The sequence below is a fragment of the Haematobia irritans genome, chromosome 4 (assembly GCF_050003625.1).
Source record: "Haematobia irritans isolate KBUSLIRL chromosome 4, ASM5000362v1, whole genome shotgun sequence".
Classification (NCBI taxonomy): domain Eukaryota; kingdom Metazoa; phylum Arthropoda; class Insecta; order Diptera; family Muscidae; genus Haematobia; species Haematobia irritans.
Window position 1 is genome coordinate 32,155,539 of NC_134400.1, and position 17,120 is coordinate 32,172,658.

The window sequence follows — 17,120 nt, forward strand, 5'->3', positions numbered from 1 at the left end:
TACGAGAATATTTACAATTTCAGGCAAATCGGATAAAAACTACGGTTTCTAGAAACCTAAGGAGTTAAATCGGGAAATCGTTCTTATGGGGGCTATACTAAAATACAGACCGATACTAACCGTTTTCGGCACACCTCTTTATGGCCCAAAAATACCTCTAGATTTCTAATTTCAGGCATATAGGATAAAAACTTCGGATTCTAGAAGCCCAAGAAGTAAAATCGGGAAATCGGTCTATATGGGGGCCATACCAAAATATGGACCGATACTCACCATTTTCGGCACACCTCTTTATGATCCTAAAATACCTCTAGATTTCCAATTTCAGACAAATTGGATAAAAACTACGGTTTCTATAAGCCCAAAACCCCAAATCGGGAGATCGATTTATATGGGGACCATACCAAAACATGGACCGATACTCAAAATTTGTAGCCCTGCAATACCTTTAGTTTTCCAATTTCAGGTAAATTGAATAAAAACTGCTGTTTCTATAAGCCCAAGAAGTAAAATCGGGAAATCGGTCTATATGGGGACTATACAAAAATATGGACCGATACTCACAATTTTTGGCACACGTATTTGTGGTCCTACAATACCTCTAGATTTCCAATTTCAGGTAAATTGAATAAAAACTGCGGTTTCTATAAGCCCAAGAAATAAAATCGGGAGATCGGTCTATATGGGGGCTATACCAAAACATGGACCGACACTCACCATTTTTGGCACACCTCTTCAAGGTCCCAAAATATCTCTAGATTTTCAATTTCGCGCAAATTGGATGAAAACTACGGTTTCTATAAGCGAAAGACCCCAAATCGGGAGGTCGGTTTATATGGGGGCTATACCAAACCATGGACCGACACTCACCATTTGTGGCACACCTCTTCAAGGTCCCAAAATACCTCTAGATTTTCAATTTCGCGCAAATTGGATGAAAACTACGGTTTCTATAAGCGAAAGACCCCAAATCGGGAGGACGGTTTATATGGGGGCTATACCAAAACATGGACCGACACTCACCATTTGTGGCACACCTCTTCAAGGTCCCAAAATACCTCTAGATTTTCAATTTCGCGCAAATTGGATGAAAACTACGGTTTCTATAAGCGAAAGACCCCAAATCGGGAGGTCGGTTTATATGGGGGTTATACCAAAACATGGCCCGATATAGCCCATCTTCGAACTTGACCTGCGCGCAGACAAAAGACGATTCTGTGCCAAATTTCAGGACGATAGCTCCATTATTGAATGCTGTAGCGTGATTACAACAGACAGCCAGAAAGACAGACGGACAGACGGACATGCTTATATCGTCTTAGAATTTCTCCCTGATCAAGAATATATATACTTTATATAGTCGGAAATCGATATTTCGATGCGTTACAAACGGAATGACAAACTTATTATACCCCGTCACCATTCTATGGTGGTGGGTATAAAAATAAAATTTGGACAAAATTTTCTATAAAAATAAAATTTTAACAAAATTTGCTATAGAAATAACATTTTAGGAAAATTTTCTATAAAAATAAAATTTTAACAAAATTTGCTATAGAAATAACATTTTAGGAAAATTTTCTATAAAAATGAAATTTTGACAAAATTTTCTATAGAAATAAAATGTTGAAAAAATTTTCTATAGAAAAAAAATGTTGAAAAAATTTTCTGTAGCAAAAAATTTTTTACAAAATTTTCTATAGAAATAAAATTTTGAGATAATTTTCAATAGAAAAAAAATTTTGACAAAATTGGCTTTAGAAAAAAAATTGACAAAATTGTCTTAAAAAATAAGATTTTGACAATATTTTCTATAGAAATAGAATTTTTTTTTTTTGAATTTTGACAAAATTTTTTATAGAAATCAAATATTGAGAAAATTTTCCATAGAAAGAAAATTTGGAAAAATTTGCTCTAGAAAGGAAATTTTGGAAAATCTCCTATAGAAATAAAATTCTAAGAAAATTTCCATAGAAATGAAATTTGTACAAAATTTTCAATAGACATAAAATTTTCAAAAAATTTTCCATAGAAATACAATTTTGACAAAATTTTATTTAGAAATAAAACATTGTGAAAATTTTTTTGTAAAAATAAAATTTAGACAAAATGTTCTATAGAAATAAAATTTTGACCAAATTTTCCATAGAAATAAAATTTTTCTTCGACTAAAAATTTCTTTGGGAAAATTCTCTTAGGAATTTAAATTTTGACAAAATTTTCTACCGAAATAAAATTTTAACAATATTTTCTATGGAAATATTAATTTGACAAAATTTTGTATAGAAATAAAGTTCTGGGAAATTGTCCATAGAAATGAAATTTTTACAAAATTTTCTATAGAAATAAAATTTGGAAAAAATTTCTATAGAAATAAAGTTTTGACAAAATTTTATTTAGAAATAAAACATTGTGAAATTTTTTTGTAAATTTTGTCAAAATTTTATTTCTATAGAAAATAATAAGAAATAAAATTTTAACAATATTTTCTATAGAAATAATAATTTGACAAAATTTTCTTTAGAAATAAAATTCTGGGAACATTACCATAGAAATGAAATTTTTACAAAATTTTCTATAGACATAAAATTTTCAGAAAATTGTCCATAGAAATACAATTTTGACAAAATTTTATTTAGAAATAAAATATGAAAATTTTTTTGTAAAAATAAAATTTAGATAAAATGTTCTATAGAAATAAAATTTTGACCAAATTTTCCATAGAAATAAAATTTTTCTACGACTAAAAATTTCTTTGGGAAAATTCTCATTGAAATTTAAATTTTGACAAAATTTTCTACAGAAATAAAATTTTAACAATATAGAAATAATAATAATAATATATAGAAATAATAATTTGACAAAATTTTTTATAGAAATAAAGTTCATGGAAATGAAATTTTTACAAAATTTTCTATAGAAATAAAATTTTGACAAAATTTTCTATAGAAATAAAGTTTTGACAAAATTTTTTTTAGAAATAAAACATTATGAAAATTTTTTTGTAAAAATAAAATTTAGACAAGATGTTCTATAGAAATAAAATTTTGACCAAATTTTCCATAGAAATAAAATTTTTCTACGACTAAAAATTTCTTTGGGAAAATTCTCATTAGGAATTTAAATTTTGACAAAATTTTCAATAGAAATAAAATTTTGACAAAATTTTCTACAGAAGTAAAATTTTGACAATATTTTCTATAGAAATAATAATTTGACAAAATTTTTTATAGAAATAATATTTTGACATAATTTTCTATAGAAATAAAATGTTGACATAGTTTTCTATAGAAATAAAATGTTGACATAAATTTCAATAGAAATAAATTTTTGACAAAATTTTCTATAGAAATAAAATTGTGACCAAATTTTCTACAGAAATAAAATTTGGAAAAAAAATTTCTTTAGAAAAAAAAGTTTTACAAAATTTTCTATCGAAATAAATTTTTGACAAAATTGTCTATAGAAATGAAATTTTGATAAACATTTCGGAATATCAGATTTTAAGTTTGTATGGAGTTTTATTATTAATTCAATATTTTTCTCAGTGTAAAATAAATAAATACTGGTATAACATTTTTTATGTACGCTTACTATTTACAATATTTTTCTTTTGCTATTTACTGATCGATCAATCTTGGTGGAGGTTCTATAAAGTTGCTATTTTTCGCTCGACATCGCTTGGCATATGATTCGTTGGGCAGAACATCAGCATTTAACTCAATGAGGCGATCTAAAGGACATTTATGGTGGCAGTGGGGAACTTTGAGCTGCTGCAAACAACCCTGCTCATTGTTACGCAAGAAAATCTAAAAAAAAACCGTCTTCAAATTGGAACTCTTGTTTGAAATGCTTTTTTGAACTTACCTCCACATAATATTGATTGGTCTCTAGATTTTTGTGTAACTCAAATATGGTCATTACCGAAAAGAGGGGCATTTGCCTTTCCCAAACCTTTAGGGCAGATAAAATACTACCCACAGTCCAATCATGACCAGTGTATATGAATAGCTTTCGATCTCGGGGTTTCAAGGTATTCGTGCTTTTCTTTTTCATTTCATCAAACATTTTCTTCAGAAATGGTCCACCTTTTATTTTTTGCATTTCACGCGTATACGCACTGTATATGTAACTCATTTCAGCCATAAAGCGCATTTTATCGGGAAAATAATCTTTTGTCCATGTGGGTAGAGTTAAACCGAAATCACGTTCAGCCTCTAAGGTTATATACAAAGAGTTAATATGTTCAGCTTCTGTGATATTGAGACCGGTAAGGGAGGATAGGTTTGCAAAAAGCTCTTTGTATTTGGAATGCTCGTTTTGGACTTCCGGTGAGTGTAGGACCTCTTGACGAGCCTCAAAATACCGTGGACAAGGTGTTCGAACTAACAGCAACTAAGGAGGGGGAAAATTTCTAATATTGGCTTAAATCCACACCCAGAGAAAGAACATGATCAATTTTTTTTTGACAAAATTTTCTATAGAAAAAAAATTGACAAAATTTTCTATGGGAATAAAGTTTTGACAAAATTATCTATAGAAATAAAATTTTGACAAAATTTTCTTTAGTAATAAAATCTTGACAACATTTTCTATAGAAATTAAAATCTTTGGAAATAAAATCTTGACAAAATTTTCTATAGAAATAAAGTTTTGAAAAAATTTTCTATAAAAATAAAGTTTTGAAAACATTTTCTATAGAAATAAAATTTTGACAAAATTTTCTATAGATATAAAATTTTGACAAAATTTTCTATAGATATAAAATTTTGACAAAATTTTATTTCTATAGGAATAAATTTTTACAAAATTTTCTATAGAAATAAAAATTTGAAAAGATTATCTATAGAAATAAAATATTGACAAAATTTTTTATAAAAAATAAAATTGTGAAAAGAATTTCTATAAATATAAAATTTTGATAAAATTTTCTATAGAAATAACATTCTGATAAAATTTTCTATAGAAATAAAATTTTGATAAAATTTTATATAGAAATGAAATTTTGATAAAATTTTCTATAGTAATAAAATTTTCTATACAATTAAAATTTTGACCAAATTTTCTATAGAAATAAAATTTTGACAAAATTTTCTATAGAAACAAGTAAGTAAAGTCTAAAGTCGGGCTGAGCCGACTATATTATACCCTTCACCACTATGTAGACTCTCAACTACTTCAAATTTGCTGGGAGCTATATAAAGGTTTGCATTTCCAGATACAAATGCTTTTAATGGAGACAATTTTTTGTACTTTTACAAAAACTCTAGAATTACAATTTAAATCGGCTAACGCCCTGGGATGAAACACAATGTTAACATAGTAAAAAATATGGAAAATATGAAGCGAGAGAAATTTTAATGCAATTACACAAAAGAGCATTTATGATTTATCAGATGATACATATGTATTCGAGATATAGGGCAATTTTAGTAATATTTACAATTTTTGATACTTAGCAGTGGCGACTTTACAGGGATATTGGTTAGATCCCGCCAAGATATATGGTCAAGTGTGGGTTGTGATATATTATTTGGTCAAGTCGGGCGACTTGGAGTCTTATTTAAAACTCCACCGTTCTGTGGAAATTCTGGAATTACAGTGTTTAGGATATGACTAAGATATGGGGAAATCATCACAGAATTTTGTGTCAAGTGTGGGAATTTTGGCCTTATTTGTATAAACCGGAAAAACGAATATATGGAGGCTTTATCTAAATCTGAACCAAATTAGATCAAACTTGACACACTTAAATATCATATTAAATATATTCTCTGTGGAAACTATCCAGTCAATTGGAGGAAAATCTCATTGAAAATGGGTCTAAAATATGAAACAGTCTACCATATTTCTCCAACTCTGGCGTACGTATATATGGGAGCTATATATAATTTGAACCGGTTGTGACTAAATTTGACATGCATTGTTAGAATAATAACTCTGCAATCTCTACAAAATTTCACGTAAAATGAGTATAACTATAGCTTCCGTGATCATAAAGGGTGATTCTTTTGAGGTTAGGATTTTCATGCATTAGTATTTGACAGATCACGTGGGATTTCAGACATGGTGTCAAAGAGAAAGATGCTCAGTATGCTTTGACATTTCATCATGAATAGACTTACTAACGAGCAACGCTTGCAAATCATTGAATTTTATTACCAAAATCAGTGGCAGAAAATCCGCTTTTTTATCGACAAATTTTGTTCAGCGATGAGGCTCATTTCTGGTTGAATGGCTACGTAAATAAGCAAAATTGCCGCATTTGGAGTGAAGAGCAACCAGAAGCCGTTCAAGAACTGCCCATGCATCCCGAAAAATGCACTGTTTGGTGTGGTTTGTACGCTGGTGGAATCATTGGACCGTATTTTTTCAAAGATGCTGTTGGACGCAACGTTACGGTGAATGGCGATCGCTATCGTTCGATGCTAACAAACTTTTTGTTGCCAAAAATGGAAGAACTGAACTTGGTTGACATGTGGTTTCAACAAGATGGCGCTACATGCCACACAGCTCGCGATTCTATGGCCATTTTGAGGGAAAACTTCGGAGAACAATTCATCTCAAGAAATGGACCGGTAAGTTGGCCACCAAGATCATGCGATTTGACGCCTTTAGACTATTTTTTGTGGGGCTACGTCAAGTCTAAAGTCTACAGAAATAAGCCAGCAACTATTCCAGCTTTGGAAGACAACATTTCCGAAGAAATTCGGGCTATTCCGGCCGAAATGCTCGAAAAAGTTGCCCAAAATTGGACTTTCCGAATGGACCACCTAAGACGCAGCCGCGGTCAACATTTAAATGAAATTATCTTCAAAAAGTAAATGTCATGGACCAATCTAATGTTTCAAATAAAGAACCGATGAGATTTTGCAAATTTTATGCGTTTTTTTTAAAAAAAAAAGTTATCAAGCTCTTAACAAATCACCCTTTATGAGTGTAAATCGGGCGAAAGATATATATGGGAGCTATATCTAAATCTGAACCGATTTCAAATTTGGAACATTTACCGATACTATTAAACGTACTCATTGTTCAAAATTTGAAACAATTCTGGGCAAAATCTGGCTTTTGAGGCCATATAAGTCCAAACCGCACGAAAGATATATATGCGAGCTATATCTAAATCTGAACCGATTTTATTTACCTCTCGTGCAAAATTTGAAGTAAGTCAGGGCAAAACTCTAGCTTTTGAGGCCATATAAGTGCAAATCGGACGAAAGCTATATCTAAATCGGAACCGATTTCAATCAAATTTTGCACACTTGACTATACTACTAATTGTACTCCTAGTGCAACCAAATTCGGCCAAAAATCTGGCTTCTGGGGCCATATAAGTCCATATCGGGCGAATGATATATATGGGAGCTATATCTAAATCTGCACCGATTTCAATCAAATTTGGCACACTTGACTATACGACTAAGTGTTATGTTTGTACAAAATTTCAAGCAAATCGGTATAAAACTCTGGCTGCTGGGTCCATATTAGTGCATATCGTGCGAAAAATATATATGGGAGCTATATCTAAATCTGAACCGATTTCTTCCAAAATCAATAGGGTTCTATTCTGACCCAAATTAGGAACATATGCCAAATTTGAAGGCGATTGGACTTAAATTGCGACCTAGACTTTGATCACAAAAATGTGTTCACAGACAGACGGACGGACGGACGGACGGACGGACGGACGGAGAGACGGACAGACGGACATGGCTATATCGACTCAGGGACCCACCCTGAGCATTATTGCCAAAGACACCATGTGTCTATCTCGTCTCCTTCTGGGTGTTACAAACATATGCACTAACTTATAATACCCTGTTCCACAATGTGGCGCAGGGTATAAAAATTAAATTAAAAGAACTTCCTGGTTAAAGGGTGATACGGTCAAAATTTGGTCAATATAAACTTGACGTATTTCTTTGAATTTTGCATTTAAAAAACCTGAACACCCCTCATTTTGAAGGTGTGTGTGTAGAATGTTGCTCCTATTTTGATTTTGGAATTCACTCTTCAGTTGTCAAAATGCCGTCCAAGCAAGAAAAGCAGCGTATCAAAATTTTGCTCGCGCATCGCGAAAATCCGAGCTACTCGCACGCAAAATCGCTAAAAGTTGCCAAATCAACCGTTACACATGTCATTAATGTGTTTGGGGAACGTTTGTCGACAGCCAGGAAGTCTGGATCGGGGGGAAATCGAAAACCGGAAGCCGCTGAGACGACAAAGAGAGTTGCCGGTAGTTTCAAGCGAAACCCTAACCTCTCTCTCCGAGATGCCGCAAATAAGCTGGGTGTATCGTCTACAACCGTGCATCGAGCCAAAAACGAGCCGGACTATCGACTTACAAGAAGGTAGTGACTCCAAATCGAGATGATAAACAAAATACGACGGCCAAAGCGCGATCCCGGAGGCTGTACACGACGATGCTGACGAAGTTTGACTGCGTGGTAATGGACGATGAAACCTACGTCAAAGCCGACTACAAGCAGCAGACAGACAGACAGACAGACAGACGGACAGACAGAAAGACGGGCATCGCTAAATCTACTCAGAATTTAATTCTAAGCCGATCCGTATACTAAAAGGTTGGTCTATGATTACTCCTTCTTGGCGTTACATACAAATGCACAAACTTATTAAAGCCTAACTGAATATTTTTCCTGAATTTTATACTAATTGAACATGAAAAAGAAATTTAATTTGATTATTTAAATAAATGATTTCACTGATTTACACGCGTTTTCCCTTGACCAAATTTTGACCGTATCACCCTTTAGGCAAAATTTTTCCAAAAAAAAAAAATTATTCCTAAAGAAAATTTTCTAAAAAAATTTTAAAAATTTTATTTCTATAGAAAATTTTGTCAACATTTTATTTCTAAAGAAAATTTGTGAAATTTCTTTCTATAAAAAATTTTGTCAAAATTTTATTTCTATAAATTTTTTTGTAAAATTTAATTTCCATTGAAAATTTTGTCAAAATTTTATTTATATTTTGTCAAAATTTTATTGATATAGAAAATTTTGCAACTATTTTATTTCTATAGATAATTTTGTAAAAATTTTATTTCTATAGAAAATTATATCTAAATGGTATTACTATACAAAATTTTGTCAAAATTTTATTTCTATAGGAAATTTTGTCAATGTTTTGTTTCTATAGGAAATTTTGTCAAAAAAATGTTATTTCTATAGAAAATTTTATTCCTATAGAACATTTTATTTCGTCCAAATTTTATTTCTATGGAAAAATTTGTCAAACTTGTAATTCTATAGAAAATTTTCTCAAACTTTTATGTCTATTTACTTCTATGGAATGTTTTGTCAAAATTTTATTTCTATAGAAAATTTTGTCACAATTTTATTTCTATAGAAAATTTTCTCAAAGTTTTATTTTTATAGAAAATTTTGCCAACATTTTATTTCTATAGAAAATTTTGTCAAAAATTTATTTCTATAGCGAATGTTGTCAAAATCTTAATTCTATAGATAATTTTGTCAAAATTTCATTTCTATTGAAAATGTGATCAAAATTTTATTTCTATAGAAAATTTTGTCGAAATTTTATTTTTATAGAAATTTTTGTTAAAATCTTATTTGTAAAGAAAATTTTGTCAAAATCTTATTATACCCTGCGCCACACTGTGGAACAGGGTATTATAACCCAGCAAAAAAAATGGAAGTTCTTCCAAAGGCACGACTTTAAAAGCACTTCCAGAAGATGCACTCCCCATGATGTTCTTTATTTTAACTATTTAGGAATAAAATTTTACTAAATCGTGTATAGATATAAAATTTTGACAACATTTTCTATAGATATAAAATTTTGGCAAAATTTTTAACACAGATAAAATATTGAAAAAGAATTTTATAGAAATAAAATTTTGACAAAATATTCAATGGAAATAAAATTTTGACATGGAACATTATTGTCGCAAACATTTTTGCGACATACATGTTACATGGTCCAAAAATAACATGATCAGATTCTTTCTCTGGGTGTTTGAGGTGGTTGTTTTTTCATTCTCTGCGTAAATGCAAGAGAAGCCCTTACCGAATCTTGGTCCAATGGTTCAGAAAATATTGGTATTGGTTGCCAATTAAAGGCAGAATTCCATTCCATTGGAGTATGGTTTGGTGGGAACATACTGGCCAATACAGTTGCCAAGGTCATCATAGCTCTTGGTGAGGCAGTAGCTTGGGCATGGACTTTCTGCAATGAAAAATCAAAGAATTGAAAAAATCGAAATCACTATGTTTGAACTTAAAAAAACATAACTCCTGCTATGTTTCAAGTTTCGACATTTTCATGGGGACTATGTAATATGTTTGCCTCAACCGCATTATTTTCTCGGAACTTTTTATCCAATTTCAGTAATCCAAAATAACTTGATGAGAAAACAATATTTTACGACAAATATATTCCATGATCATCTAACATTATGCTCGTGAAACATTTTTGGGGTGAACATACCCCTACAATGGGTGTGTGTGTGTCACCACATACATACATTGGGTGTATAGTAGGGTTCCATATATTTGCCATAACGTTGGTTCAACAGCATTCCCAGCTTAAATAATTCTTTTTTTCCTTTCTGCAAAAAATTGAGATGTGAAAATTCGCCATTAATTGATCTACGATTTCATGATCTCACATTTGTTACATGTCCCCATCCTGTAGGTTCAAATCCAGAATGTAAATATGGATCATTGGGATAGGTATCAACAGGTGTCCGTGGACCATGGCGAAGGACCTTAAAAGTGCGAGGAAAAATCATTTATCAGTTACGAATTGGATGTAGTATTGATATGTTTAGATTTGGTATATACAGGGTGAATGATATGTATTGCAACCAACTTAATATTGTCATAATTTCTAACTCGCTCATCTAAACGCTTACATATTTCTTCCAGTGACAGTTCATTTTATTTTTTACAAGTTTACAAAAGCATTTTTATCTATTGATTCGGAAATAAAATTTGTCGTGATTGAACCACAAGTGGCTCTAGTTAGAGCCCTTCAGTACTAAAATTTTAAAAATGGTCTTTTGTTTCTCGTACGATTGCTCGTGTCAGTGATACTGACAGTGTTACATCGCTCCCAAAAAAATGGGCGAACACCGAAAATGCTTCGAAAAGTTAAGGCCAGATTTGAAATCCTAGCCGCAGTGGTAGAAGACTTGCTCGTGAGCTGAGCATATCGCAGGACGGATTCCACACAAATTTAAAAATGAGCTATGACTAAATCAATTACTCTAATAGAAAATAATTTATACGGCCGTAAGTTCGGCCTGGCCAAATCTTATGTACCCTCCGCGTAGAAACTTCTACTAAAGTCGGTCATCCACAATTAAATTACTTGGGTTGCGGCCCATGGCAAGGCATTTTAAAACTTCTTATCATCAGCAAGGCATTTTAAAACTTCTTATCATCATCTTCTAAATTGTAAATTAGTCCATGCGGGATATATAGTAGACAAAAGAAAGGTCGATTAAATACGTATATATTCAGTTCTTGACCGGTATATATAGAGGAGAAATAATTACGAACCGATATGAACTTTTGTGCGGTAGTTATAGAGCCAGAATTGAAATATCTGGGCCACTTTATATGGAAGCTATATACAATTATGAACACGAGTCTACCAAAAATGGCAGATTTTTTCACTGTTTGGTAGATTGGTAGAATTCTTGATGTTGTGGAAGATTTTAAAAAATATTCCTCTCCAACTATGAAATGCTTCATAAATTTTCTATAGAAATAACATTTTGACAAATTTTTCTACAGAATTTAAATTCTGACAAATTTTTCTATAGAAATAAAATTTTGACAAAATTTTCTATAGAAAATTTTTTTAACAAAACGTTGTATAGAAATTATATTTTGACAAAATTTCTCCTTAAGGAATAAAGTGTTGAAAACATTTTTTATAGAAATAATATTTTGACAAAATTTTCTAAAGAAATATAAAATTTTGACAAAATTTTCTATGGCAATAACATTTTGGTAGGGAGCCACCGTGGTGCAATGGTTAGCATGCCCGCCTTGCATACATAAGGTCGTGGGTTCGACGCCTGCTTCGACCGAACACCAAAAAGTTTTTCAGCGGTGGATTACCCACCTCAGTAATGCTGGTGACATTGCTGAGGGTTTCAAAACTTCTCTATGTGGATTCACTGCAATCTGGAAAGCCGTTCGGACTCGGCTATAAAAAGGAGGTCCCTTGTCATTGAGCTTAACATGGAATCGGGCAGCACTCAGTGATAAGAGAGAAGTTCACCACTGTGGTATCACAATGGACTGAATAGTCTAAGTGAGCCTGATACATCGGGCTGCCACCTAACCTAACCTAACCTAACATTTTGGTAAATTATTCTACGCTCGAGTGGCAATCGTGATTTTTCTGTGATTGGGAATCGATTTATCTGGAGGCTATATATAATATAGATCTATACGGACCATTTGGCATGGTTATTATCGGCCATACACTAGCGAAATGTACCAATTTTCAACCGGATCGGAGGACAAATCTGGGGGCTATATATACTTATGAACCGATATGAACCAATTTTTGCATGGTTGCTAGAGACCATATATTAACACCACGTACTAAGTTTCAACCGGATCGGATGAATTTTGCTCCTCCAAGAGGCTCCGCAAGTCAAATATGGGAATCGGTTTATATGGGTGCTATATATAATTATGAACCGATTTGGACCAATTTTTGCACAGTTGTTAGAGACCATATACTTACACCATGTACCAAATTTCAGCCCGATCGGATGAAATTTGCTTCTCTTAGAGGCTCCGCAAGTCAAATATGGGAATCGGTTTATATGGGTGCTATATATAATTATGAACCGATATGGACCAATTTTTGCATGGTTGCTAGAGACCATATATTAACACCATGTACCAAATTTCAGCCGGATCGGATGAAATTTGCTTCCCTTAGAGGCTCCGCAAAGCCAAATCTGGGGATCGGTTTATATGGTGGCTATATATAATTATGGATCGATGTGGACAAATTTTTGCATGGTTGCTAGAGACCATATACTAACACCATGTACCAAATTTGCTTCTCTTAGAGGATCCGCAAGTCAAATCTGGGGATCGGTTTATATGGTGGCTATACGTAAAAATGGGCCGATATGGCCCATTTGCAATACCATCCGACCTACATCAATAGCAACTACTTGTGCCAAGATTCAAGTCGATAGCTTGTTTCGGTCGGAAGTTAGCGTGATTTCAACAGACGGACGGACGGACGGACATGCTTAGATCGACTCAGAATTTCACCACGACCCAGAATATATACTTTATGGAGTCTTAGAGCAATATTTCGATGTGTTACAGACAGAATGACAAAGTTAATATACCCCCCATCCTATGGTGGAGGGTATAAAAATTACGTTCCAAAATCGTGAACGGACGGTAACAAAATGAAACGGAAGCGTTCACGAAAAATCAAAACGATTTGATGAACGGCTTCCGTTTTTCTTTGACCATGAAATGTCTTAAAATATTCGTTGGACGTTATTATGGCAACTCCGTCGTTGGTGCAATGTGTTAAGCTGACTGTTGAATCGTATCGAGCAGACAAATCAGGTTCAAGTCACGGTAGCGTATTTTTATACCCTCCACCATAGGATGGGGGGTATATTAATTTTGTCATTCTGTTTGTAGCACATCGACCCCATAAAGTATATATATTCTGGGTCGTGGTGAAATTCTGAGTCGATCTAAGCATGTCCGTCCGTTCGTCCTTCTGTGAAAATCACGCTAATATACGAATCGGATGAAATTTGGTACGATTTCAATTTCTTAAAATTTTTAATTGAAAATTGTTCGATGATATATTTTCAGTGTATATGTGTATATAAGCAATCATTGTATTTTCGCTCTTACTATATGAACTAATTCCAGAGTTGAATTTTCCGTATCCACTTTTGTACTGAAACATTTTTCCATTTGCAGAGAATCGGTATTAGCGGTTGAACATAGTAAAATTACAGCTATCGCTAAGCAACTAAATCCCAATATGATTAGAAAACTTTTGCGTGATAATTGAAATTGCATGTTTGTAATAACAAAGCGTTTCAAATAAAATTGTCCTTCAGCTATTTTGGTATTGAACAAAAACAAAAAACTTGATTGAAGGATTAAGATTTTTTTGTTTCTTTTTTTTAGACAATGATTTATTTCAATATTACACCTTTTAAATGTTTTTTTTTTTTTTTTAATTTTTAATTATTGATTTTTTATTTTTTTTTTGAGACAATTATGTATTTCAGTATTTATTTTTTTTTTAATTTTTAATTATTGTTTTTATTATATTTTGTTTGTTTCATGGACACTTTATTCCTTAATTTTATTTATTATTGAATGATTTATTTAAATATTTCATCCTTTTATTATTATATATATTTATTTATTTTCTTTTTGCGAACACGTTATTCCTTAATCACATTTTTTTTCAAAGACACCTTTCTACGTTTTCTGACAAACTTGAAATGAGAGCGAAAACTGTTGTTACTGAACTTTAAAAAGAATTTTATATGAACTTTCGTTACAGAATTTTATTTACAATCATCGACAGATATTAGTGAATTTGAAAACCAGTTTGATTTTGAATTTTCCGCTTTACCATAAGAATATAATACACTAATACTAACAAATAAAATGGTTGTACATAATTATATAGATCGTTGTGAAAATGTGGTCATTAGAAATATTACTTCTAGATTACCTACATAGATAAAACTATTAACCTAACCCTTGTAACCGAAATTTTGGGATAACCAACTTTAATACAAAAGAAACAACTAAATACGGTCAAAAGGTCGGACAGGCCGAATTTTATGTACCCTTCACCATGGATTGCGTACAAAGTTCTGCTAAAGACTGTCATCCAGAATCGAAGTACTATCGTAAAATTTTTAAATTTTACAAAGAAATAAAAATGTTCTACCGTAATAAAATTTTGACAAAATTTTCTATAGAAATAAAATTTAGACAAAATTTTCTACAGAAATAAAATTTTGACAAAATTTTCTATAGAAATAAAATTTTGACAAAATTTTCTACCGAAATAAAATTTTGATAAAATTTTCTATAGCAATAAAATTTTGACAAAATTTTCTATAAAAATAAAATTTTGACAAAATTTTCTATAGAAATAAAATATTGACAAAATTTTCTACAGAATTTTTTTTCTACAGAAATAAAATTTTCTATAGAAATAAAATTTTGACAAAATTTTCTATAGAAATAAAATTTTGACAAAATTTTCTATAGAAATAAAATTTTGACAAAATTTTCTATGGAAATAATATTTTGACAAAATTTTCTATGGAATTAAAATTTTAACAAAATTTTCTATATAAATAAAATTTTGACAAAATTTTCTATGGAAATAAAATTTTGACAAAATTTTCTATAGAAATAAAATTTTTATAAAATTTTCTATAGAAATAAAATTTTTACAAAATTTGCTTTAGAAATAAAATTTTGACAAAATTTGCTATAGAAATAAAATTTTGACAAAATTTTCTATAGAAATACAATTTTGACAACATTTTCTACCGAAATAAAATTTTGATAAAATTTTCTATAGAAATAAAATTTTGACAAAATTTTCTATAAAAATAAAATTTTGCAAAAATTTTCTATAGAAATAAAATTTTGACAAAATTTTCTATAGGAATAAAATTTTGACAAAATTTTCTATAGAAATAAAATTTTGACAAAATTTTCTATAGGAATAAATTTTTGACAAAATTTTCTATAGAAATAAAATTTTGACAAAATTTTCTATAGAAATAAAATTTTGACAAAATTTTCTATAGAAATAAAATTTTGACAAAATTTTCTATAGAAATAAAATTTTGACAAAATTTTCTATAGAAATAAAATTTTGACAAAATTTTCTATAGGAATAAAATTTTGACAAAATTTTCTATAGAAATAAAATTTTGATAAATTTTTCTATAGAAATAAAATTTTGATAAAATTTTCTATAGAAATAAAATTTTGACAAAATTTTCTATAGAAATAAAATTCTGACAAAATCTTCTATAGAAATAAAATTTTGACAAAATTTTCTATAGAAATAAAATTTTGACAAAATTTTCTATAGAAATAAAATTTTGACAAAATTTTCTATAGAAATAAAATTTTGACACAATTTTCTATAGAAATAAAATTTTGACAAAATTTTCTATAGAAATAATATTTTGATAAAATTTTCTATGGAATTAAAATTTTGACAAAATTTTCTATATAAAAAAAATTTTGATAAAATTTTCTATGGAAATAAAATTTTCATAAAATTTTCTATAGAAATAAAATTTTTACAAAATTTTCGATAGAAATAAAATTTTGATAAAATTTTCTATAGAAATAAATGTTGACAAAGTTTTCTATAGAAATTAAATTTTGACAAAATTTTCTATAGAAATAAAATTTTGACAAAATTTTCTATAGAAATAAAATTTTGACACAATTTTCTATAGAAATAAAATTTTGACAAAATATTCTATAGAAATAAAATCTTGATAAAATTTTCTATAGAAATAAAATTTTGACAAAATTTTCTATAGAAATAGAATTTTGACAAAGTTTTCTATGGAAATAAAATTTTGACAAAATTTTCTATAGAAATAAAATTTTGACAGAATTTTCTATAGAAATAAAATTTTGATAAAATTCTATATAGAAATAAAATTTTGACGAAATTTTCTATAGAAATAAAATTTTGACACAATTTTCTATAGAAATAAAATTTTGACACAATTTTTTATAGAAATAAAATTTTGTCAAAAATTTCGATAAAAATAAAATTTTGATAAAATTTTCTATAGAATAAAAATGTTGACAAAATTTTCTATAGAAATAAAATTTTGACAAAGTTTTCTATAGAAATAAAATTTTGATAAATTTTTCTATAGAAATAAAATTTTAGCAAAATTTTCTATAGAAATACAATTTTGACAAAATTTTCTATAGAAATAAAATTTTGACAAAATTTTCTAAAGAAAAAAAGTCAAATCATGCTGGGTTTATTTGAAGCTTGCTTCCACTTTCTTTATTTTTTATACCCTCCACCATAGGATGGGG

General features: G+C 29.9%; 1 protein-coding gene across 1 annotated transcript; it reads right to left on the reverse strand.

The window, feature by feature from the left end:
• Window positions 1-3,501: 3,501 nt before the first annotated feature.
• On the reverse strand, window positions 3,502-14,205 carry LOC142233777 (prostatic acid phosphatase). Its single transcript, XM_075304810.1, has 6 exons — window positions 13,911-14,205; window positions 10,658-10,756; window positions 10,514-10,597; window positions 10,057-10,215; window positions 3,868-4,395; window positions 3,502-3,809 (listed from the first exon to the last, which is right to left on the reverse strand). The coding sequence occupies exons 1-6, from the start codon at window positions 14,079-14,081 to the stop codon at window positions 3,621-3,623; spliced, it is 1,230 nt and encodes a 409-aa protein (XP_075160925.1). The 5' UTR covers window positions 14,082-14,205; the 3' UTR covers window positions 3,502-3,620.
• Between the last annotated feature and the right edge of the window lie 2,915 nt (window positions 14,206-17,120).